Here is a 27,933-nt window from a genome sequence, read left to right on the forward strand (position 1 = left end):
TTGACAAAAGTGCTAGGGAAGAAAGGAAATTCAATGGAAAAAGAAAGTCTTCTCAAGAAATGTTACTGAAACAACTGGATAAATGTACTGAAAACATTAACCTCAACCCCTACCTCACACTATACACACACCAATGAGATGGATCATATAATTAAATGAAAAAATTATAATGCTTTTACACAAAAATAGGACAGTATCTTCATGACCCTGAAAGAACTTAGTAACTTCTAACGCTCTCTCCTTCCTTTTATCTTCGTGTCTAGATAAATAGATAAATTGATCTTCATCAAAATGAAAAACTTCTGTTCATAATTCGCCATTAATAAGATGAAAAGTAAAGTCATACCCCCAGAGAAAACGTTATCAATATACACATCCAGCCAAGGGCTTGCATCTAAAATGAATATTATATTCATACAAACAATTAACAATAAACTAAATAATACAATACTATACTGACAAGAAAACTGAAAAGGCACTTCACAAAGAATGAATGGCAAAAAACATGAACATGTTTATAAATATATAAGAAACATTGGTGAAAATGTATATAAGTGGCAAAAAATATGCAAGAGTATTTAATATCATTTGCTATTAAGGAAATGTAAGTCATAAAAATCATTGACTAAAGCAGCAAAATTTTAAAAGATTGCACCGGATGTTGGGTAAAGATGTAGAGCAACTAGAATGCTCATGAATTGCTAATGGGAGTGAAAAATGGTACCACCAGTTTGGAATACTTTCTGGCAGTTTTTCAGAAAATTAAAAATGCTTGTAAGGCCCAGCAACTGTGCTTCTAGGTATTTATTCAAGAGACATTAAAAAAAAAATCTAAGTACACAAAAAGACTTTTACTAGAATATATATATATATATATATATATATATATATATTATATATATATATGAATTTTATTCGTAATATCTTTGAATTTGAAATGGCCCAATATCTGTCAATAAATAGATTTATCTATTTTAGGCATGTTATGATATATTCACAAAATTAAATAATAGTTAGCATACTTAGAGAATGAACAGATACCAAACATGAATAGGTACAAGGCACAAATGGATCTCCAAAACAATTTGTTAATTAAAAGAAGCCAGAAATTCAAGAATAAGCAAAACTAAGATTTTAGGATAAAAATAAAAATAGTTATCTATGATGGTTGAGATTGACTGGAAAGGGACATGGGGGAACTGTCTGAAGTGAGTAACTTCTACCTTGATTGGAATGTTGGCTATATGAGTGTATTCACGTATCCAAATTCATCAGATAGCACAACTGTGGACCTAAGCTGTGCATCTCACTGTATATCAACTTTATCTCATTTAAGAAAAACTTCCATTAAAAAAAACCTTAAATATATGATTTTAGGCAATTAACTCTATGTTTTTTTTACATCAATGTGAAAACACCTTCTAATTACAAAATCCTTTATTATAGGCAAAGTATGCCAGAGCATACTTTATGCATTGTGTGGGTATTTGTGTGTGTGTGTATGAGAGAGAGAGAGAAAGAGAGTGAGTGGGAGAGAGAGAATGGAAGAGAGGGAGGGAGGGAGGAGAAGGAAGGGGGGTAGCATTTTTGGGGTGTGGATGGCCTATACTAGCCTCTAGTAGGTTGTCATTTTACTGGATTTTGACTTTGCTGAAATACTAGCACACTTTACTCAATATCATTCTTAGTTTTGTCTCCTTTTCTTGGCCCCTACCAACATTTCAGATGAATATGAAGTGTTATAAAGATACTTAGAAAACTGCCACAAGAAATTTAAAAAAATGAAGGAACCCCTTACACAGTGTGTGATACTCAGTGTGTCCTAAAAGTCATCTAGGAGTTAGAGTAGACAGAAAATTGAATGTGTATCAGTGATCAAGTATGAAAACAGATATAGTTCTCTCAACAGTTTAATATTTTCCATATTATTTTAGAAAATATTTAAAACAGTCTGACTTAGAAAATAAGGTTAAAAATCAAATGGAGTAATAATTGTTAAAGTATCTCTAGTGAACAGATTATATTGGGAAACTTAGTCAAGTTTCATTCCCATAAATACCATGATATTAATAAGATCTACTTTTAGAGAACAATTTCCTAACCCTTCATCTACTGGTGCATTTTGTTTTTCAAAATAGTTCAGTATAATAGGACTCTAATAGTTGCCCTTTCTGTGGTTTCTATATACCTATTTGTTAAAGCTTATTTTGAGTTGTGTGAAATTCCAAAATGCAATTAGAAGGAAAAGGGATGAGAAATATGTGTGCACTCATAACTCATAAAGTTTGACAGAGGTGTAACAGAAAATATGTGATTTTTGTAGATGTTCCACCAGGAAAATAATAGGACAGAAAATATATTTTTTTAAGACAGAAATAACTTGGAGACGGTCCAGATCTGGAGAACATCCACAGAAGTTTTTAAAGTAACATTTAATGAGACAACTTAAAAAGACTAGAATGATTTTGCTCAAATTAAATATCTATCTATCCATACATCATCTATCTAAATTAGTTATATTTGGTAAGTTAGCAAAGGATTCTTTTAACACATATAATTTTCAGGAGTTCATCCCATACTTTCAATGCCTAAAAAAGCACATTGGACAGAATTACACCTTAGAAATGTGAAGAACTTTGTTCATAATTAATTAGTTTTAGTCTTCCACAATAGTTCTTCTGATTTGAATTTTTATATCCCCCAAGTTCAATATAAGAAATGTTTTTAAACTGTTGTGTGAGTAAGTATTAAAGATAGATCTATGAACTTCCTAACACTGATGTTTCACACAGCCTTATATACTGTACTTATAAAATGTACAGCCAGGTGAGTCCAGAATTGTAAGCACTATCTGAACTGTGTTTGTTGCACACCAATCTGGGGATGAGAGGACAAACTAGACAATCTGGGAAGTCTCCCGGTGATACCTACTCAGATGTATGTGTGTGGAGGGGATTTAAGGTCCCTACAACCTAGAGCTCAGCAACTGGGAACAGATCTGCAAAGTCAGTAGCCAAAAAATCTCCTTCTTACTACTGATTCATCACATAACTAGGTTCACCAAGAGTTAGCAAGTTAGATTTTACACTGGACAATGAAACTCTTGTGTTGATCTAAGTCCCTTTAGAGTGATGGGGGAAGGTTTTTGCTTTTGTTTTTGAAATAGGCTCTCGATTCTTTGCAAAATAATTCTATATGTGTACATGCACCAGGATTTCGTTAACGTTTACTCATTAACGCTAATAATTGTGTTGCAAAAATTCAGTAGCAATCACTTTCAAGATGATTTTGAATTTTAGTAATGGACTTTATATAGTATTGAATTTAAAAATTCATTTATAGCCCTTAATTAATTGTATGGAAAACTTTAAAAGCTCAATAAACAACAACTTTACTTATTTAGTAATTGCTTTTCCTCTGGTATTTTTTAAAGTATTTATTTATTTATTTATTTATTTATTTATTTATTTATTTATTTTTGAGAGACAGAGAGAGACAGAGCACAAGTGGGGGAGGGGCAGAGAGTGAAGGAGACACAGAATCAGAAGCAGGCTCCGGGTTCTGAGCTGTCAGCACAGAGCCCAACCCAACGTGGGGAATGCGAATTCACAAACTGGGAGATCATGACCTGAGCCTAAGTGGGATGCTGAACGGACTGAGCCACCCAGGCACCCCTAAAATATTTTTTTAACGTTTATTTATTTTTGGGAGAGACAGAGCACGAGCAGGGGAGGGGCAGAGAGAGAGGGAGACACAGAACCCAAAGCAGTCTCCAGGCTCTGAGCTGTCAGTACAGAGCCCGACGGGGGCTCAAACTCAAGAACCATGAAGTTATGACCTCAGCCAAAGTTGAATTCCCAACCGACTGAATCACCCAGGTGCTACCCTCTGCTATTTTTATGAGTGTTTTTAGAATCCTGATCAAGTTCACACACGTATTGTTTTTTGTTTTGAATTTGAGCCATTTGTCCTACAACTTAATAGATAATGAAATGGTCTTATGATTCTACTCAGTATTTAAGAAAGAAAGAACAAATTAAGTATTTAATTGTGTTACATCAAAACACATATTGAAAACATACCAACAGTGGTATAGATTACATGACTATTCTTTTGTTCTAAACAAGTGCTCTTTAACTTTAAATTCATCTCTCACTTTGGTTTTAAATTTAAATTGAAAACTGTTTGTAACACTTTCCCCCAAATAGTTTCTGACAGAAAATTCCTTTCTTAGTCCCTTGCCACTGAAGTGTTTTTCAAGTGTTGCAAATCTGCTCTATCTGTTGCCTTTCCTCTTGAACACAATGAAGGCTATAGTTGGCATTCTAGAAAGGAAAAATGGGTTACTGGAAGTTGGACAGAATCCAAGCCTCAGACAGAGAGATGGAAAAACAGAACTATATAATCCTGAGCCCTGAACAATGTAGTTTAGTCTTAAGCACAAAAATCATTTCTATAATGTATATTCTGTTCCCCTCTTCACAATTTCAAGCTGACTACCTTGTGCCAAATAGGTGCCACTGAATATGAAGGGAATTTGATTTGCAAGTTGAATTTATTTGCAATATAGAATGTTGTGCAAAGGGTAAAACAGCATTGCTTAACCAAGTCAATATTTTCCTATACATGTGCATTTTAAATACAAAAGATGATCCCTGCTTGGTTAGGGAGTTTCATCCCATCCATGATAATTGATTTTGTAAGGTTTTGAAGAAATCTTGAATTGTCTTCTCTTTTCACTACTGGGAATTTGGAGGAGGGGTATGGATTTGGGGACAGGGTCTTTGTTCTCATTCAGTTATTTTTTAGGTGGTATATCAAGTATAATGTAAATGTTTCCCTGGAAATGGAGTTGTGTCAAAATACTAAATAGGACTTCTATTCGCAAAAGGTTTTTCAAACTAACTGCATCTAGAGTTTTGTACCCTTTGTTTGTTATATTCTGAGTACAGATAGAGTCTGTTTCTGAAATCACATCTGTGCTGTCAACTTCAATGTGTTCTTTTATTTATTTTTTAAAATATATCAATGAGGGCATATAAACTATGAATGGCACTTTTTTTGGAGAGTTGTATTCCCCATAACATATAGTATAGTATCAGCCGCATGCAAAGGTTCAACAAAATGAGAGTTGATTGAATTTTTATAGCCATAATTCCTATGAATGGAGTATAGATCTGAAAAAAATGTACATGGGCCAGTTGAGTGCAAATTTTCCTTTGAGAAAATTTAGAATCTTAAAAAAATAAAGACAGCCCTCTATGTCAGAGACAAGAGGTGAATACTGTTAAACACCTGAGTATGTCATTTTACTTATCAAGCTAATGTAGGTACCCTTAATAATATTTACTTTTATTTAATTTTCTCACAATATAACTAGGAGTTAATAAAGGGCAGGATTCAAGGAGAGAGGAAACGAAATGCCTGTTTTTGAAATCTAATCTAAAGTGGCTTTAAGAGTACAGACAATTTCTTATTTCAACAAGCAAGACATTAATAATAGATAGAAAAAATACTCTAATTTAATTAACGGTAATTTCATGTTACTTTCCATGATCTTTATTTTTTTCTAGAATTAAACCACCTCAGGGAGCAATTAACCAGTTGTCTGCAGGAAGATAACTTTTTGTTCCATACTGCCCTAGTCTCCCTTCTGTTCCCTGGTCTTCTCTACCTCAAGTGGTGGCTGGGTAATAAACATTCAGTAAATGCTGGCTGAATTTCTCTTCTTTCACAAAATATGTATTGTGTTAAATAAGACTATGTGCACTTAGCATAATGTCTCAGAAAAGGTAGTTATTATATATATATATACACACATATATATACGTATATATATATAGTCATTATTATTATTGATTCTCCAAACATTATAAAACTATTAAATGTCTATCAAGGCTGGGGCACCTGGGTGGCTCAGTTGGTTAAGTGTCTGACTCTTGGTTTCGGCTCAGGTCATGAGCTAGTGGTTTGTGAGTTGGAGCCCCGCACCAGGCTCTGCGCTGACAGAGTGGAGCCTGCTTGGGATTTTCTCTCTCTCCCTCTCTCTGTCTCTACCCTGCTGGCACTGCCTTGGTCTCTCTCAAAATAAATCAATAAACTTTAAAAAACAAACAAAAATCTATTGAAGCTTCATAAACTCATTAGGATTTTATGACTGAATATAGAATATCCTCTGTTGAGTAAGAAGAAAAGTGACATGGGGCACCTCGGTGACTTAGTCGGTTAAGCATTCGACTTCGGCTCAGGTCAGGATCTCGTGGTCCGTGGGTATGAGCCCCACGTCGGGCTCCTTGCTGACAGCTCAGAGCCTGGAGCCTGCTTCAGATTCTGTGTCTCCCTCTCTCTCTGCCTCTCCCCCACTCATACTCTGTCTCTCTAAAAATGAATAAACGTTAAAAATATTTAATAAAAAAAGAAGGTGGCACTATAGCTTCTAATTTCTACACCATCATTAATACAGTGAATGCCACAGACTTTGCTTAAAGTTGCTGTTCTGTCTATGTGTTCTGTGACATCCCTTGCTTGAATTTATTAGCAAATGAGTATTAATGATTTTTTAATCCCTAACTCTCAGGTGCATTCAGTGTCTTCTTTTTCAAATGAATTCCTTTCACCGGTTCCATTATCACTGTCAGCTCTCTCCTGTTTAATCAGTATTCTCATCACCATTTTCAGCTTTAGTATGTTTCTTTCAAAAGAGAAAAAGAAAGCTAGTTATAAGTGGACATACGTGAAACATATCTTAGCTATGAGATAGCTTTTATTGTCACTCTTTGTTAAGAGCAATGTAGAAGAGACTGCTCAGGGATGTTTATAAGCTTTCAGGGTTATGCCTTGTTTGCCCCTGTGATCACACATCAAGGGGTGAGAAAATAAAACAGAACTTTAAATGTATTTTTCGTTTCTATGCAAGAGCAGTTTGTGGTGTACTTGGGTGTGATTGTAGGAATAACACTTGCATTTTGCAGACTCTAAACATCCCGTACTGTAATCAGTGCCGATGGGATTACGGAAAATGCTCCCTAGTGTTAAATATATCAAATCACTCTGTGGTTTATTTGTAAAGGAAAGATGTCCACAGGAAAAGTGAGAAACAGTAGATTTTTGGAATTAGTGTAAACACTGAGGCATAGAATAGATACAAGGTAAAAAAAAAATAAATTTAGTAGCTTATTGGAGTATTTCCTAACAGGCATCGAAGGGGGCAGATATTGATTTGAAACTGTTCTCCATGGATTATGATATACATGTACATGGATATGTTCTCTCAATTGCATATTTTACATGTTATCAGATATATTTCACATATAAGTAAATATAAAGCCAATTACTATTAAAAGTAATAGGAAGCGCAAAGCTGGATATTTAAGTGTTTAGGTGAATGTTTCCAGATGAGCTAAACATAGGTTCTGGATATAACTGTGGTTTAATTTACTTGACAGTTTTTTTTTTAAGTTTATTTATTTATTTTGAGAGACAGAGAAACAGAGGGAGTGAGTGGGAGAGGGGCAGAAAGATAGGGAGAGAGAGAAGCCCAAGCAGGCTCTGCCCTTTCAGAACAGAGTTTGAAGTGGGGCTCTATTCCACAAACCACAAGATTATGACCTAAACCTATATCGAGAGCTGGGTGCTTAATGAACTGACCTACCCAGCTGCCCCTGCTTGACAGTTTTTAAAGGCCTCTTTCTGGGGAGGTATTGCCCTGGGAATTTGGGGAGATGGAGTGTGGCAAGGCTAGGTCAACTGAAACACAGTGAGAAGGTGCAAGCTTTTCCTTTATTATTAGTTTCTAGGCTTACCATGGTCAACATACAGTGCTGAGGAATAAATTAAAAAAAAAAAATTCTGTGGGAGAAAGTGACTATTCTCAGAGGACCCAGGCAGTGGGACTTTGAGGAGAGAGCAGGAACTCTATAAATATATGTCAGGAAAGCTACTGAGAGATACAAGTCTGGTTTGAGCTCACCTAGACTTTGTCAAGTTCAAAGAGTGGTATGAATGGGGAACGCCATCTTTGTGATGCTAGCCATCACATGTCTTTCTGTTCAGTCACACCCAAGATGGACTTTTTGCCTTGTGCCTGGAGTACAGCTGTTATCCTGAGACCTCCCTCCAAAATAATTCTGGGAATTATCTTTGTTTCCTTTGTGTTAAACTTCCTTTCCCTGTAGCCCATGCTTTCATTTTCTTTCTGGCTTCTTTCCTCGTTTTGGTGGAGCAACTTGTGTCAGAAATTCCTAAAAAATGCTTTTGGGAATCTGATTTTTTATATATTCCATGTCTCAAAGTATCCTTGTTTTACCTTAATAGTTGATGTATAATTTAGTTGAGTATGGAGTTCTAGGGTAGAAATAATTTTTCATCATGATTTTGAAAGTATTTGTCCCTTGGTCTTCTAGATTGCAGTGTTGTTTTTGAGCAGTCTGTGTCCATTTTGATTCCTGATCCCTGTGTATGTGATTCGTATTTTGTCTCTGGAAGCTTGGATAATCTTTGTCCACAAAGCAGATATTTTCAACCTTGACACTGTTACACTTTCGATCAGTGAAGTGAAATATTTCTTTGATGATTTTCTTCCCCCACCCACATCTCTCCTTATGGAATCATGATTATTAGGACCAATTCTGGATTAATCCTTTGTGTTCTTTCCTTTTTTTTTTTTTTTTTTTGTTCAGTCCTTCTCTTCTGTTTTCCGCTTCTTTGACTTTGATTAATTTCTCTCCTTTATGAAGAATTTTTCAACTTAATATTTCAAACTCAGATGGATTTTAGCTTTATTTCCAAGAGATGTTTAGCAATGAATGTGTTGTTGTTGTTGTTGTTGTTGTTGTTGTTGTTTTATATAGCATCTTCTTCTTGTTTCATGAATGTAATACCTTCTCTTAGCTCTTAAATGATATTATGGTAGGATTTTAGTGGTTTGCTTTATTTTTAAGTTCCTTCAAGTTCCTGTTTTAAAAAGCTACTTTGTCTCTATATTTGCAGGTAGGGAATTTTCTCAGATATCTAGTGATCTTTTTGTTTCTCTGCTCTTAGGTAACAGTGAAAGATTAAAAAGTTGATTAGGGGAGTGCCTAGGTGGTTCAACTGGTTGTGAGCATCAGACTCTTGATTTTGGCTCAGGTTATGATCCCAGGGTCATTGGATTGAGCCCCACATCACCCTCCACACTGTGTGGAGCCTCCTTAAGATTCTCTCTCTCTCTCTCTCTCTGTCTCTCTCTCTCTCTCCCTCTCTCCTTTTGCCCCTCTCCTCTGCTTGCACTCTCTTTTCTCTCTAAATTTTTTTTAATTAAAAAAACAAACCCTTAAAATATTTTTAAACATTTATTTATTTGTGAGAGACAGAGAGAGGCAGAGCATGAGCAGAGGGGGGCAGAGAGAGGGAGACACAGAATCCAAAGCAGGCTATAGGCTCTGAGCTGTCAGCAGAGCCTGATGTGGGGCTTGAACTCACAAACTGGAGCCAAAGCCAGATGCTTAATTGACTGAGCAACCCAGGCGCCCCTAAAAAATATACTCTTAAAAAAACCTGATTAGAAGCTTTATGCATATGGGTAGAAATTGTTAGTATAATTTTCTCTTCAAGATACTCTTGCTTTGCCATTTTATGGAGACTTAGTCCTTCTTCTGGAATGGTCAGATTTCAATGAGAGGACTCTTTCATTCTCTTTTCTGAAGGGCACAAGCCTGGCTGTCAAACATTCTGGGAATCAAACGGCAGAAGAGGCCTGGGAACTCAGCTGTCATTATGCATAAGTTTGTCTAGTTCCTGTGTTTCTAGTATCCTATCCCACTCTCATTGTGTCTGTTGATGCCACCATTTCCCCTCTCCAGAAAACTTCCAAACTGTGGCTCAGTGGGGAAGAACAATCACTGAACAGCACACATGTGGGATGTGGAGAACCATCTAAGAATCCATCTCCTTAAACTTCTAATACTCAAGGATACTTATTTTAACCCTCACACATTTTTAGTAATATGTGTTTTTTTTTCTTTTTTGAGAGAGAGAGAGAGAGAGGCAAAGGGAAAGGGAGAGAGGCAATCTTAAGCAGGCTCCATGCTCTGAGCAGAGCCTGACGCAGGGCTTGATCTCAGGATTGTGAGATCACGCCCTGAGCCTAAATAAAGAGTCAGACTCTTAACACACTGAGCCACATTTAATATGTGGTTTAAATAAGGTTGGCCCTTAGCTTTTCCTGTTGCTGAATTTGGTCCTTTATGTAACAGTGCATATGGATTAGTTGGATGGATTATTAAGTAATATGAAGAACATGTCAACGTTTTAGCAACAAAAATATTAGAAAATAGGCCATCTGACAATTAACATACAATTGGATTGGAGACTCAGGAAGTTGTTAAATTTGAATCTAAAATGAGATAGTCTGACTTGGATCTCAGAAGACTTATTGTTTATTCCAGGTGTGCATCTTAAGAAACTTGCAGGATTTGTATAGTTTGAACTCAAAACCACATACTGCTCAGTGATGAATTTTGCTCTGAGTTTTGTGGTTGACCTGAAATCCCAATACAAAGGAAAAGCCCAGGAGTGTGAAACCAGATCAACCAAAATATGAGATTCTTCATATGAATACTCTGTGATCTGAGACCGCTAAGGATCCCTTGACTCTAATTACAGTGTGGTCTCATTCAATAAATGTGGGAAGATCGTATGATTTCTTTATTGATTTTGGCACCTGTTGCATCTTTTATTAGATCTAACACATGTTCTGAAGTAGGTCTCCAATTATAGAAAACATCTTTTAATACAATGTATAGATTCATATAACTCACTGTTATATCAAAAACTGCATAAATATTACCTTCTATGACACATGATTCATTCTTCTAATTATTTTAAATACAATTTTATTAATAACCATAAAATAAGAGCAATGCTATTTAATTTTTCTATGATCTTCCTCTCCTTCTCCAAGAGTAATATACTATTTAAGGATCATAGAGATTCTACTAGTCTAGCATGTATTTTTAAGTTTTAAAGTAGCTAGTGGAAACTGAAAATAAATATATGACATTAAGATTCTAAGTTATCATTATTTATTTGAATTCCTTTCAGAGAAGAAAGGAAAAAAAGAATATATCATTAGGAACAATACTATTTTGTAATATGGGCAGGGCTCATTTAAGAATAAGTGGCTGAGGGGTTTTGCTTTTGGCTAAGTTGGATTAACAGGACCTGTATATTCTCCCTCCTGAAACAACAAACCAACCAACCAACTAAAAAAAAAAAAAAAAAAATGAACCAGAACCTGATGCATATTCCTGTATTCGTTCATTCCACATGTATGTTGAATACCCACTGTGTACCAGAGATTGAGTTAGGAGGTGAGTATACAAAAATGAGCCAAGCTAAAGTGTTGCTGTTGTCAAGCTTAAAATCTAGTCAGGGAGACAGACAGAAAATAAACACTTCGTAGGAAATAAACGTGGGCACCGATGGCCACTTGTGGTCCTCGCCTAATAGATAGATCTGCTACCATTATATTAATTATAGAGCCTATATGTGATATATTTTTATATATCATTCTATCCTGCTTAAAAATGTATAAAACCAGGGGCGCCTGGGTGGCTCAGTCGGTTGAGCGTCCGACTTCAGCTCAGGTCACGATCTCACGGTTCGTGAGTTCGAGCCCCGCATCAGGCTCTGGGCTGATGGCTCAGAGCCTGGAGCCTGCTTCCGATTCTGTGTCTCCCTCTCTCTCTCTGCCCCTCCCCCATTCATGCTCTGTCTCTCTCTGTCTCAAAAATAAATAAACATTAAAAAAAATGTATAAAACCAGGTAATTATGTCTCTAATAACTTTATATGTCATTAAATACAACCACATTTCTCCATGACCTCTTTGAATGCACCAAATTTCACTGATGAAACCCTATTGGCGGAAACAATTTATAGTTTGCTTTTGTTTCAAAATGACATACCAAACCACAGATTGAACTTGAGTGAACCCTATTAAAGTTATCATACCAATTTAGAATTTAAAGTACTTAATTTGAGAAAGACATTTATATGTTCAGCTACAAAAAATTCTCATATCTTTCACGCTATGCAAACTCTGTTTTAACCTTCATTTTTCCTCCACAGAGAAATTCCAAACAAATTTATTCAAGCTTTTCTTTCTTCCCATTAAATATAATTATTTTTTGCTGGATAAAATGTTTCTAAAATTCTCCAAAATAAGCACTGAATACATTAAAAGTATGCTATGAAAAAGATATCCATTATGTAAATAAACATATTGAAACTCTAACTATTGGTACACTTAGGGCGAGTGGCTTCAGTTTGACATTGTATATATAATGACATAAAAATTATCTCTTAATTACAATCAAAGGAAGTGAGAATAGATTTCAGGCTTGGGGAAGGGCTGTTGAAGGGGTAATAGACTTTTGATGTCTGTCTTGTCACAGTAGCACAATAGCTAATTCCTGTGACTCCTGACCTTTTAGTGTCTCCTAACCAAGTATTGGCATTAATCTACTGCTTATCTGTCACCCACCACATTGTATAGTTCCCATCTCTGCTTTCAATTATCAGTCATTAGAGAAGGCACTGAACAATTTCAGAAGAAAACTCACAAAACCTTTGACCTGTTTTTGTCAGATAACCACAAGTATTCACTCTAGATAAACTATCATTTCATTGTATTCAAGACGTAAAGGAAGGTTCTTTGCTGTATATGCACTTACTGTAACCTCTATCACCTTCAGGTGGTTAAAAATGGACTGTTTTATTTTACTGATGGAACAGAAGAATTTGCAAGGTCATTCAGTGAAATCTGGTGAGATTAGAATGGTTGACCTCTAGCTGCCAGGCAATCTATAAAACCCACAGATTTTTCTAGTAAAGAAAACATGTGAACTAAATATTTACCAAAAGGTGATTATCAGACAGCTGGGCTTTTATGTTGACTTCTTACAGGCAAACATAAACTTTTCTCAAATATTTGTACACAGTGTGATTGAAATCTGTTATTAATATACTAAATATATTCACTTGTTATTAAATAATCATTTTTCATTACAATAAGTGAATTAATCAGGTATTATCTTCTGTTTTAACTATCAACTAATTTTTGAAATTTAATATTAATATCTAACCCACAAAAGATGAACATTTGTTTTAAGTTCCCATTAATAATTTCTGGTATAAAAACCTTATAATAAAAACCATAACAAAATATTTTCTGTGTTTAGGATGCATTGTTGATCCTCAGGGATAAAAAGAACTAAGTGACTGTCAGACTCCCTTAAAGAGGAGATGCGTCAGAACCAGCAAATTTGATTAGACTAATGGGCAATATGTGAACATCAAATTATGTGCAGCTGTGTTCTCTACCTCATAGATGTGAAATATCTAAACAAGGTATCAAGTAAACACAATTATTTTCTATCCATCCACCCTTATAAAAATCTAGCTCTAGCCTGAAGTTTTTTTTAACACTACTGAACAAATTAAAAAGCCAATAATATTTATTCCATTTATGAATATACCTATATTCCAGGGAAACATACTGACATTCTGATGATCAAAATGGTTGTGTTTTAGGACCGGTAGCAATTTTCTATCATTAAACTTTTATTGACCATTTGCTATAGAAAAAAGTCATGTTTGGGGGTTTGTGCAGGAATATGAAGATAACAAACAAAACAAAAAGAAAATATGGATATTTCTCTGAAGTATCTCACCCCTGGGGTACTTACATGGTGATGTAATAATTACAATGCAAGTGGAAAGTTACTAATATGATAGCTACCATTTTCTGAGAACTTGCTGTGTTGCAGACACCTGCACGAAGACTCTCTCAAATATCATTTAACCTTTACAACACACTGCCTTTTATTATTGACCTCCATTTTAAAGATGGATAAATAAAGGCATAGCGATGTTGAATAACTTTCCTAATACCACACTCTTTAGTAAGTTAGGTAAATTAAATGGAATTCAAGTTTGTTTGTTTTTTTACTTCAAATCCAGCACTCTTGAGTATGGCATTCTGTCATGCCCATTATCAAAAGGGAGGTACAGAAAAAGTGCACAGGTACTGAAAATATCTCCAGCAGGAAAAATTAACTTGGACAGAACATTTCAAAGTAGTATTTGTGGCACTGGAAATGGAGATTTTAAGCAGACGTAGGATTTGGAGCTCTGAAAGCAGGGAATGCATTTTAGTTAGAGGAAAAAGTGAGGAAAACTATCAAGTTAGGAAAGGAAGGGGATTATTGAGGAATCATTAATTCATCCAACTTTCTTTCAAAAGTGTCGACTATACACTTGCCTGTGATATTGGTTACAAAAAAATAATTTCCTGTCTTTGGTTATTAGAATACAGAATGCATCGATGAGAATGGGAATAGTGAAAAACTGATCTGTTCCCAGTAAATTCTTACCACTCCTCGTATTGCACTGCTTATGCTCAGATTCTATATTGTGCAATGACAACGAACTATTTATTGTTCATTCTTTGGCTATAAGCTCCCAAATCTCTTTCCATCTATATGAATCCTTTATCTGGCAAAACTTCTTTAAGACCAAGCTCAAAATGATCTCCTCCTGAAGCCTCCTATACAATGTGTTGTTCCTTCCTTCATTATTCTGCCTTATATTACACTTATCCCTGGAAGCCTCAACACAATTGTATCACAATTGCACTTTTCCGTGTCTGTCTTCCTTATCATGGGCACATATCTCTTTTCTTCTTATATCTCCATAGCTTTTAGGGATTGACCTAGAATAGTTATTCAATAAGTATTTTGGGATTGAATAAATGGAGAAGTAGCACGGTAGCTAGTTTTAGGATAATCAAAATGAGTATGTGTGGAAGATGAGAAAGAAAAGCAGCCATCTGACAGCCCGGAGATGGACTGCATCCAATAAAGGAGATGGACCAAAAATTTGATACATATTGCTTTTATGAAATCAGAAATTACTTAATTGTCATTGTTTATTTATTTTTATTACATATATCCATTTTCATGCCAATGCTTGATATGTAAAGGGTTATCATTATAGCATTCTAATAACCACCGAGGGCTGAATGCTGGGCTCATCCAATCTGGAGCCAAGTAGAGCATGGTGCCATCTTCATTGTGTCCTAAAGCTGTCTTCATACAAGATTGAATTCTTTGTGTTCCTAAGTCGTTTATATTTTGTAAAGCAAAATAATATTTACCTATTGGGTCATGAATTAAATTTTGTAAATTTCAAAATCACATGTATTTGAAATTGATTCAGGAATCAATTTGTTTAGGCATTTCATTAAGATATTTAAAATATTTAACCATCTCACCTTTCTTTTCCTTCTTTATAAAACTGTATTTATGAAGCATTTATGAGTACAAGTAAGAGTATTTTAACTACAGAACACTTGAAAGTCCATTGAAACTGTTCTTTGAAACAGCACATTCAGGGGGACAGTTTTCTCTCCTTCAGGTCAAACATGACTGGGGTGTTAAGAGGCTCTTAGGGTTTCTGGAATCTGGAGTTTACCATACTCTCCGGAATGGTTATCCATTTAAAGGAACATGTACATGTGCACTCACTGATCAATGAATAGGCCTTTATAGGACAAGTTTATGTTTCTCAATGGACTAGTCAGTGAAGGATGTCTTGTGAAGTGATATATCTTGGTAGTCACATGTTATCTTTGTTTTTTTTTTCCCCTTTAACTTTAAAATGCAGCACAGATAAGTAATAATTCTATGAGTAATCTCTTAATGATTTTTTGCACTCAGCAGCAAACAATGATCTGTACTCTTTCAACAGCTGGCTAGGCTCCTGGGAGAATGCTATCTTTGCCTTGCAGCTACTGATTCTATTTGTGTCTTCCAAGTTATAGCCCTTGTGTGGGAGATTAAGGCTGGTTGCCCATGAATGCATCTCCTAAAGACTGCAGATACATCACAGAATAGATAAAACTTCAATCCTCTGTTAATTAATTATATTCTCCAGATGTTGTAGACATAAAAATCTTTAATCGGGACATTTCTTTACAATTTCTATTAGTGATAAAGACATTCAGAGAGGTGTCTGTTTGGAAAAAAGAAAGACTGCAATCAGTCATTAACTTCTGTTCAGTTGTGTCTTAGCAATAAAAGGTTTCAGTGGCTGTGTTTAAACACAAGAAGCTTAATCTTTGCAAAACGTTAGCAATTTAGAGCATTGAGAATGTAGTTTGGTGCTTATATAAGGCAGTCTGTTTCTTTTTATTGTCAGCCCATTAATTATAGAATGTGACTCTTTGGATTCATATTCTACCTTTTGTGTGCTTTGATGTTGCCACTTTTTAAAACCAAATGGTAATAATAAATTAATTCTTTGGTTCTCTCAGGGTTGGTGAGCTTTCAGTTGCTCTTGGTAGTTCGTATAGTTGGAAATGTTTGCAATGTTCAAAAACCTGCTTCCTGAAAGCGATTATTCACCATCATTATGATTGTATTTTGTGTGATAAACGTTCTAAATTTTGCTGACTTATTGATGGTTTATTTTCTCTGAGTTTGCATATATATATGTTATATGTTATATATGTTATAACATATATATGCATTACATATATAACATATATGTATAGTATATAACATTATAACATATTATATAATATATAATATATAATGTATAATTATATAACATATAATATAATATTATATATATTATGTTATAACATATATATATGCAGTACAGCAACTCTTTAATTTTTGTAGACAGAACTGTTGGCAACCATCATCTTAAATAAAAATAAAAAATAAAAAAAATAAACAGTCCAATATTGATGGCCTTATTTCACTTTTATGGTGATATTCATCGGCTTACACCTAACAATCTTCAAAACAAGCATGTATTGTAAAGAGAGTGTGGCATTAGTGTAATGTATATATGGCTGAAAATACAGCCTATGAACCTTGTTAGATATATAAGCAGATATGAACATAGCAATCTGGGCAGGTCATTGTGTTCTCTTTTTAAATGCAATTCCCATAGGTGAATTGATTGATACAGGAGGTGTGTTTTAAATCTACTTAAGTTTATTCCCAAACTCTCTTTTTCACTTCACATGAGAGAAATGGTATCTATGGTAAGAGAAAAAGGAATGGTCTTCACTAGAGAAAAGGGTCAACCTCCTGACCTCAGTATGTTTTAACATGTGTCATTCTATCCCCTTTGACAAATCTGGGTCTTCTTTCGATGAGCTAACCCTCTTGCCTTCCTTTTTGTTTTTCCATTTGTTTTCTGTTTGTCTAGTAATTAAGACTACCAAAGAGTAATTTCTACTACCAAAGAGGAATGTAATTATGATTTTATGGAGTCTTACATCTTTTAATCTGGTAATACAGATTTTATTAGAAATGATAATAAAGGTGATTAAGGAAACTCATGGTATTTAGTTGATATAATATACAAATTAAAATGCAGATTGAAAGAACCAAATATTTAACACAATATGCATAAAAAATAAAAGATGTATATATTTTTCTGATTTTTTTTCTTGTTTACTTGCTTATCTTTTAAGCTTTCCAAGACATTTATAACTGCAGTGGGTTGTAGCACATTGTAATATATGGTGAAATAATACTTAATTTTTACTCAGATCATCAGATATGAACAAGGCAAGGATATCTCTTACAAAAAGCTTACACTTAAGGGATATAAAACGTGGCTGTATGTTCTTTTTCAACCTGTTTGAGGAAGTTATTCTGCTGGTAGGTCTGGTGGAGAAAAAGTTGGAGAATGGAGGGATCCAGCTGGTGAGTTACAATTATTTTAAAATAAGGTTGTAGTAAAAGAATGAGCTTGCATATTAATATAGATGTTATATAATATTAATTCAAGCTATGAATACAATCACTTGTTTAGTCGTAAAAACTCCTCAGATAAGAAATGGAATCAATATTAAATAAGTGAATGTAATACAGTATTTACCCAGATAAATATTGGAGGCACTGAGTTCTAGAAGAATGAGCAGATTCCAGAAAGTATGGCATCCTCTTAAGTAGGAGCATCACAGAGAAGAATGAAAGCATTGAAAGATCAACTTTGCTGAGTAATAATGAGATAAAACAAACAAAACCACATCCAGAAAATAACAAATAAATACAGTGTTCTGTTGTTGAGGGATGAGGAATTGAAATCTTGGCTGTGGAATGAAATCTATTCTCTCCCAAGTATATATTGTGGGCTCTCGGGCAAGTTATAGAAACTTACAAACATAAGTAAGGTTGTAAGGATTAGACAAATATGTGCCAAACAAATGAGAGTTAAAGAAATTATCATGTCTTTTGTCATCGGGTAATGCAGCAGGATGATACTTAGTGAACAGAGCCAGATTGTGATCCATTCATATAGTCTTTCATTTAGTATTTATTGAAAGATTTCTTTGGATCAAGCATTCTTTGTGTTAGATGCTAATTAACTATTGTTGATCAAATCCTTGATTGCTGAAAAACATTGTGTAAATATACTAGCTATGAACTAGTCTCTAAGTACAGAACTGTAGGATGTCATTATGTAGGTGGAATGGACATTGAACAAAGATTTATAATGAGCTTTAGAAGACAGACATCTGTTACCGCCTAGCTGTCATCACCCAATTTCTTATTCTTAAATTAGGGATATTAATATTTCACACCTCCCTAGGATTGCTCTTTGAGGTAACTGAGCTGACCTTGTGAATATTTGTGAGCATCATTAGGAGTGCAAAGCTATATAAATATAAGTTTTATTCCATTATTCACTCCAACATGTCCCATGGAATTTACTAGTGCAATTATAATTCAAAGCAATAGGATATAGGAATTTGAGTCATTGGACAAATCTGCACTGCAACTTTATTTTGTGTGGTATATTTAATATAAAATTTTATTAAACTCTTTGAAAATTTGCCTCCTTAAGGAGTTAGGTTAAATAGCCTGGATTAGAAAACTGAAATTTTATAATAACAGCTGAAATTCTAGCTTTCCACTTTATTATACTAACATCTCACAGGGGATTCCAAAACAGTAGATGACTTTACATAATATGAATTCAATACTTACCTGCATTATGCAGGTGTGTGCTTTAGATTGGATGCTAACCTGTGTCTCAGGCCTTATTTTTAGGACTATAATTTCTTTGGTCTAAATTTCAAATAAAAAAATGGTTGTTAATGAAAAATTGCATGATGATTGTTATTTAGAATTTTAAATATTGACTTTAAGAATAGAAAAATACGTTTTTGAATGGTTGGTTGGTTTATACATCATAAAATATGGAAGTCCTCAAGCAGAGTCTGGAACAGTGCAACCTAGTCAAACACATGAACATTTCTGTAGCAAAGCAGTAAATATTTATAGAAAGTGGGATAAATAGAGACTTTAAATTGCCTCAAATCAGCTAATTTCCAGTTCTCCTGCCAAACTAACTTGAAGTTAAACATTCAGTTTTCAGAGCTTTTTGGATTTTGGACTTGTGAATATGAGATTTCAGATCTCTAGTAAAGCATAAATACTTAATAAATTAGGACACGGTAATAATCTACAAGCAGAAGCTGCATAAGAACATAGCTTGGTGGCCTCAACTACTTGAATTCATATTCTTTGGTCTTTATTCTCTCTGCCTCCTCAGTTTTTTTTTTTTTTTTTTTTTTTTACCTTCAAAGTAGAGATAATCAGAGAACATACCTCATTGGTTGTTACAAAGTATAATATGTTAATATGAATGAAATGCTTAGAACAGTGCCCAAATATAATGAGGATCAGAAAAGAATAAGTTTGCAGTGAATTAAATTTAGTTCTTTGTAAACAAAAGTTGTGGCGAGTTTTTTTTTTTTTAATTTTATTGTTTATTTTTGAGAGAGAGAGAGAGAGACAGAAAGCAAGCAGGGTAGGAGCAGAGAGAGAAGGACACACAGAATCCGAAGCAGGCTCCAGGCTCAGAGCTGTCAGCAGAGAGCCCAACGCGGGTCTCAAACTCACGAACCGTGAGATCATGACCTGAGCCAAAGTTGGCTGGTTAATGGGCTGAGCCACCCAGGCGCCCAATCGGCAAGTTTTAATATGGCAAGTTTTAAGGCACTTTCAGTTATTAGACATCCAGTTTGTAGGCATTTTCTACCCTTACGGATTCCCTCTCACGTACCTGAGTCAGGAGGATGGACAAACAGTACAGAGGGAGATATGTTCATACCAGTCTAAGCTATTGCCAGCAGAAGGTTAGACGGAGAAGTTTAAATTATGGACCAAAATAGCATCCTAAAAATGGGATTGTCTTCCTTATTTAGTGAGAAGCTGATTACTGATCTTCCTGGGAGCAGACCTCTCTTAGGACCAAGATAGTGATACTTAAAAAAACAAAACAAAACAAAACTTCATGCTGAGATGGTGTCAGCATGTGCCCGACTGCCAGAACACTGTTCTTGTCAAGCTTCCCGGGGCCAGGTGTAGATTATATTTTTCTTTGCTGGCTTAGGTATGGGAGGTGGAGGTGGAGATGAGCTCCCTGCCCTCCTAAACGGCCTCCTACTCCTGGGGAAAATAAACTGAAGATTGTTTCGAAGGATGAAGGCCAGGAATCATGCATTCCTTTGTCATGAGCTTCCTCTAGACATGGAACCCATCTGGTCCTGGAACTCAGAGTTCTAGCAGCCATGGCCTCCACCCTCGTTCCTGGTTGGTCGTGACCCTCTTATCTTTTCCTTAATATTAATCCTGCCTCTTATTTAGGACCCCCAAGTTTCACATCATTACAGCAGCGTTGACATGATTTCAATGATGCACCTAAAGATATTTTCCTATCTTCCTGCAATTTTTGAAACTTAGGAGTTCATTTACGCAACTTACCCAGTTTTTATCTTGTTGTAACAAAATTTTAGCAATAGAACACATCACTGGAAATATGTAGAAGTATTATTATAGGCTGTAATTGTGAGGCACCTTGTGCCCAGTGCTTTGCAGTGTAATTTTTGTGATCCTGACCTATATATTATCTTAGATAACAGAGAGATTTTGAGCAAGCTACCAATACTGAGAAACATAACTCCACCACATGATAGTGCATTACTAAAAATGAGTCCTTTGCATAGATAATTTCTTACGATGGTTTTTGGTGTTCAGTGGATATAGTATCAAATAATATACTATTTTACAAAGCCAGGTTATATAATAATATGCCTCACACTTACTACCCGAATTCTTCAACATTCCATAATGTTCCCAAGAGGAAAAGTTCTCTGACTTCACTTGGTGGGAAGGTTGCTGAAGGGGGAAAATATGTTTTCCTCTCTATTTTGAGTAAGAACAGACAGGAGTCTTTGGAAGGCTTTATGCTGCCCCATGGATAAGGAGGTTATACCAAACAATGTATAAGAAGTAATAAAAGTGCTTTTTTTTTAAACAAAAGAAGGACATTTCATTTGCTGAAAGGAGAAAAAAAAATTCTGGGGAAGGCATTTTAGAAATAATCCCTCTCGTGAACATGAATTTACTTTATTTACTTGACCTTTGCAATGTCATAAACATAGTTCTTATGCTCCTGCAATTCCTCAGTCCTCCTTGCTATTTTCCTCCCTCAGCTGTGCTAAATCTCATCACTGACTTCACCTGGAACCCTGGGGGTTTCTATTACATATCCCTAATTCCTGTATGAACCCCTCTGTGTTCTGGTACCTGATAAAATAGTAGTAATCATTTTACAACCTTTGCTTTTAAAAACATTTTTGGATACCCTTTCTAGTTAGGATCCAAGAATTTGTATGAAACCACAGAGGTTATATTGCTTTTGAAATAAAGGTTGTTGGTTTGTGGAATTTCCTTCAACTGGAAACATGTATGAGCCTGCGGTTCCAGTGTTTTCCCAGTTTTATAATATCCTACTTGCTTGTTTTCATCTTCAAAGCAGGAGAATTTACCATTAATTTCCATATTTTATAAAGGATTAACTTTTTTCCTTCCCTTTTTTTTTCTTTTCCAGTTGAAAGAGACAAGGATTTTTCTCACCAGCGAAGGCATTACAAAGAATTCAGGTTTGATCTGACTCAAATTCCTCATGGGGAAGCAGTGACAGCAGCTGAATTCCGGATATACAAGGACCAGAGTAATAGTCGATTTGAAAATGAAACAATTAAGATTAGCATATATCAGATCATCAAGGAATACACTAATAGGTAACAACTCTATGTCTAACTTACTGTCCTAGCAAATGAATTGTAGTTAAATCCATTGATAATCATGTGATCTATCATATTATGTTGTCTTTGGGTGTGATGACATTCAAAGCCAGGTGTAGACACATTGAAAGTAAGAGTAATGGATCTGAAGAGTGCCTTCCACATTCCCCAGCTTCTCCTTCCTCCTAACACCAATCTGTGCACTGGATGGTCCCATGCTTCCCCCATATTTGCTTTCCAGTCCCCTTGTCTCCTTTTGTAAATGAGAAAACTTTCGTTTTAGTCAGCACACACAAAATTTATAATTGAAATGATTTAAATCACTTGCTGTTTTTTTTAAGTTGGAGAAGAGACCCTTTATTTCTCACTGGCATGGATGTAAATTATATGTGTGTTGTTATGTGTATTTTGATGTAAGGCACTATATTTGCAACATTCTGCCCATTAACCTGTATTTCTTCTGTCTACAAAATGGTTAATTCAAAATGTTGCAAAAAATGGACAGATAGTCTGAAATACAAAATATATGAAAACTTCAGTTGATAATTACTGCAAATGAACCATCAAATAGAAGAGTTGAAAGGAAAGCTTAGCAGAGTTGTCTGACCTTTCATCCACTGAAAAAATCTCTTGGGTAAAACCTTCATGGGTGATTAGCCACCTTTGTTGGACAGCTCTCATATGTAGTTTTTTCAAACTCTCATTGATTATTTATTTATTTATTTTATTTTTTTATTTCTTAAAATTTACATCCAAGTTAGCATATAGTGCAACAGTGAAATGTTAAGGTGAAATCTGTTTCCATTTATTAGATCTAGATCATCCCTCTGGTGAAATAGTATGTCTTTCTTTGATGAGATATTTAAAGACAGCTATCTTGTCCCTTCCAAGGCTTCTCCCTCTCCTTGAAAATTTCTAGTCCCTGACATTTAGATTTTTCTTGGTTTTGGAGAGTGCCAGAGTTCCCAATGGATGTTCAATGGGACATTGGTCCCTCACAATACTCAACGAAGAAAAAAGAATAAAAAGCTTCTGAGGTTAAATGCATTTGAAAATCCTACCTGTTAGACCTTTCTCTAGTAGATTCACAATGCACATCTTATATTAAAGTCTTAGGAAGGCTTTATAAGTAAGGAAACCTAGTCTTCTTCAAAATTATCTCATTATGGAATCTTTTCCTTTGGGTGCATAATACTTAATGCCCATGAAACACTGGTTCAGCAGGACATACTTTGATTAAGTGCTGATCTTATTTTGAGAGCAGTAATTCCAGGGCAGAAAGATTTGTGTTCCTTTCTTAACTCTAACACTTACTAGCTATTTGTCTGTGGGTGAGTTTTCGGTTGTTTATTTAAATTTCAATTCAGTGGTTTCATTTATAAAATGAGTATACTAAGGGGCGCCTGGGTGGCTCAGTCGGTTAAGTGTCTGACTTCAGCTCAGGTCATGATCTCGTGGTTCGTGAGTTTGAGCCCTGAGTTGGGCTCTGTGCTGACAGCTTGGAGCCTGGAGCTGCTTCGGATTCTGTGTCTCCTCTCTCTCTGCTGCTCCCCTGCTTACATTCTGTCTTTCTCTCTCAAAAATAAATAAACATTAAAATATTTTTTAAAAATTAAAAAAAAATGAGTATACTAAGTTTTTTGTTGTTGTTGTTAGAGACAGAGCCTGGCATACTACATTATTTTTTTAGTACTAAATAATGATGGCACCTTAAAATTAAGTGATGAGAATTCAAAATAATACTCCATGTATTATTTAATTATATTTCTGTAACTAACAAATATTTTATTTATAATTCTGTTTTTCTATGTTTGTTCCCACATTTGGATTGTGAGCTCCTTAAAGAAAGGATAGTGTCTTAAATAGTTTCTTTTTTTTAATCCTCAGCACTAATTTGCTTGATATGAATTAGTTTTCAAATTACTATTGTCCATGATTGGGATAATACTCCATTAACATATCTCAAAATGCTTGAATTGTCTCTATTTTTTTGTCATTCACAATAGTTATGCACACGGAATTTGTAGTTGGTTATTTCATAACCACCCAAGTGGTTTTTACAGGAACCACTGGTATGCCAGATCTCTACCTCTAGAATATACTTATTGATTATGTGAATCTAAATACAGACTTTTACAATGATCACAATTTGATGTCCTAACCTTTAATCAGGTCTATTGTTCTGTCTGCTCAGGATATTTTTGAATGTTATCCATTGAACCAGCCATCCATTTAGCTTTCTTTCACCTCTAAGTATGTGAATTGTATAATTTAAGACATAATACATGTGATGAAAATAAAGGACTAATAGAAAAGACTATCGATAATAGTTTATAGATTCATTTCTGATGAACCCATGCTGATTTTTATGAATAACACATCTGGGAATATTTATGGGTGTTGATGCTTACTTTATCAGACTTTACAATTTTGAGAATTTCTATTTCTTTGAATATGGGACATTTGTTTATCTTGAAAGTTTGTTATCTAATTATACATGATTTAAAAAATATTACTCTCAATGTTTCTATAGCTACATTTGTATGGTTTTTCAGTACTCTTGGGTATAAGTTGGCTAAGTCTTTACTTCTTTTAACATGTATTTAAATCTAAGACACAGGATTTCCTAATGTCCTTGATATTTTCCCTACATCTTTGAAAAGTGATTTCTAAAATACATGTATATATTGATCAATTCTCAAATATTTGTATTTGTATTTGATATTCTCAAATATTTGTATTTGATATTCTGAACTCTAGGATGGCATAGATTGAATAGATTGGTATCCAACTTACTGAATAGCATTTATTAAAATTCAATTCAGTAAATTCAATTCCATATTCATTCTATCAAGTTCACACCCTTGAAATCTACTATCACATATTGTTGCTAAATCATCCTGTAAGTTTATGCTATACTTATTATTTTCTGTGGGTTTTATTTTTGCCAATTATCTTTTTCAATATCCAAAATATACAAACTCCCACACGTATACCCTACATTTCAATTTTATATTCTATTGATCAGTTGAGAGAATCTCTGGAATAGTGCTTTCTTTTTCTTTGAAATTGGCATTCACCCATTACGTGGTGTTCATTAATCTACAGTGTAAGAAGATGCAGTCCTGGGTTCTTGTCTATACATCCAGGAGTCACGTTTTGCACTCTTCTTTTTGTTCCGAAGAAATAGATTTAAGGGATGGATGATGTACAAACAGTACATGTAATTCTTCGAATATTTCAGGTGTCCGTGTAGGATTTCAGCCAGCACAGAAAGTAGTCATGTATAGCAATAACAGCATGGAGTTTGGAATTTCCCTATGGGGAAATTGCTGTATATCTTAGGGTCTCCGTTTACAAATATGAAAAGAATAAAAGTAATAATAAGTATTTCAGAACAATAAAAGCATTTGAGATTATTTGGGAAGAACTAGTGCTTATCACAGTACAAAGACCATAGCTGAGACTTTATAAATACATTGGTCAATATATACTCATATAGTTCAGTAGGAGCACCTAGTTTACTAGGTTTAGAGGATGGCATACATAGGTTAACCAAAAGTAGGTGGTTATTATGATAATAATAGCTACCATTTACTGACACCTATTTTTATGTAAAGATCAAGTAAGTCATATGATGCCAGGTGCCTTTACTTCATGAAAAAATCACCTGATCTTTGATTCATATAAAAGGAATTAGTATGCTTTTAAGTTTAATAATGAAATGAATACCACCCAACTTGCTAGCAACACCAATGAAGCTGTCTCTGAAAGCAAATGGTAAATAAATAAAGCTCTTATTTAAAATACTGCTGAAGAGTGGTGGAGATGGGAGATTACTTATTTATGAATTTATTTTATAGGAATATCAGAGATGTAAACAAATTGGACACAGATTCACATATAAGTGTTTATTACAGTATTAGTGTTGGCAATTGCATAAATTGAGAATATTTCAGTTCAGTGTTAAACAGGAGGTAAGAAGTTACACTTTGTTTTCTGAAAAACAGAGATACTATACTTTATATAGCAAGTAGAAATTAGGTTTTAAAAATATTGGATAACACTGGAAGGTTCTCAGATTATAACATTAGTTGACTAAAAGTATGATATATGATTATACTAATTTAAAATAAATTCATGTGGAGGGGCGCCTGGGTGGCGCAGTTGGTTAAGCGTCCGACTTCAGCCAGGTCACGATCTCGCGGTCCGTGGGTTCGAGCCCTGCGTCGGGCTCTGGGCTGATGGCTCAGAGCCTGGAGCCTGTTTCCGATTCTGTGTCTCCCTCTCTCTCTGCCCCTCCCCCGTTCATGCTCTGTCTCTCTCTGTCCCAAAAATAAATAAATAAATAAATAAATCCTTAAAAAAAAAATAAAATAAAATAAATTCATGTGGAAAACAGATCAGATGGAAGCACCAAGTGTTTATTGCAGACTTGTGGGTTTGAAATTTTAATTCTTACCTTTTTGTGTACTTTTGAAATTTTTTCTAACGAACATTATTTTTATAATTAGAAACAAACATAATTCTAGTTGAGAGGGAGAGAGAATAATGAAACAGAGAATAATGAAACAACTTTATGCTACACATTTCTCTACAAAATAGCCTTCCCAAACTTCTCCAGGTTGAGACCGGCAAAAACCAAATCAAAATGAAACTAAACAAAACACCAGCATTTAACAATAAGTAGCTCTTATTTTTAATTAAGCCATGGAAGGCATTTTCCCCATACAGAATATGGAGAGAGATAAAGAAATAGATATATTTTTTTCCTCTATACTAAGGAAAGTTTTTCTGCAACAGAGAGCTTTGACTTTAACTCTGTGAAGGTGAGGAAGAATAGATTAAAAATAATTTACAAATCATGTGATCACAGTTAAAACAGAAAGAATTTCAATGTTAAAAAGTACTTTTGAAATTCAAATGTTATTATATTTTGTTTAGTGTTGATTATCTACGGTTTTATACATTTCCTAGATCAAGAACCAAAATGGGCATAGGAAAAGAAACCAGTACCTCTGGCCAATTTAAAAGCTGGGGTCACCTCTTAAAGCTTCTACCTTCAGGCTTACGGGTTTTACCTAGATTTTTTTTTTCAGTTTTATTTATTTAGAGGTGCCTAGGTGGCTCAGGTGGTTAAGCGTGGGACTCTTGATTTTGGCTCTGGTCATGATATCATGTTTTTGTGAGATCAAGCCCCATGTCTGTTGGGCTCTGTGCTGACATCTCTGAGCTGCTTCTCTCTCTTTCTCTGCTCCTCCCCTGCTTTCTCTTTGTCTCAAAATAAATAAATTAATTACAAAAAGTGTATTTATTTACGTAGTCTCTATATCCAACGTTGGACTCAAACTTACGACCCCAAGATCAAGAGTTGTGTGCTCTTCCAACTGAGCCATCCAGGCACTCCTACTTAGTGTTTTGAATTAAACTCAAAAAAAATTAAAAAGCTGGTACAGATTGTGTTATTTAATACAGTGCATTCAACAATGCATATATGTGTATATGTATATGTATATGTATATACATATATGTATATGCATTGTTGAATGCACTGTGTTAAATATATAAGGCTTACTTTCCCTAACGTATTATCAAGGAGTGTTGTGGTGGGGATTCTTGAAGTAATTCAGATTGATGTTTTATAGATATGTTTTCTACTCAAGACATTGTCTGATCTATTAACCATCTAGTCTGTGGATTTTTTGACAGCATTAATGAATCAAAAAATTTTTAATGCCCCATTATGTCATCTCTTTCACAGCTATTTATCTTAGC

At 34.7% G+C, this 27,933-nt stretch overlaps 1 protein-coding gene across 2 annotated transcripts in view; it reads left to right on the forward strand.

Moving 5' to 3' along the window:
* Positions 1–27,933, forward strand: part of BMP5 (bone morphogenetic protein 5) — a 114,219-nt gene that overhangs the window by 36,026 nt on the left and 50,260 nt on the right. For both annotated transcript variants that reach the window (XM_047102910.1, XM_047102911.1), the window contains exon 2: positions 21,963–22,155. In XM_047102910.1, the coding sequence (XP_046958866.1) occupies positions 21,963–22,155 (193 nt within the window). The remainder of the gene's footprint in view (positions 1–21,962; positions 22,156–27,933) is intronic.

The sequence above is a fragment of the Lynx rufus genome, unplaced genomic scaffold, assembly GCF_022079265.1.
Source record: "Lynx rufus isolate CCGP_SWC_20201006 ecotype Redwood Valley unplaced genomic scaffold, mLynRuf1.p SCAF_6, whole genome shotgun sequence".
Lineage (NCBI taxonomy): Eukaryota > Metazoa > Chordata > Mammalia > Carnivora > Felidae > Lynx > Lynx rufus.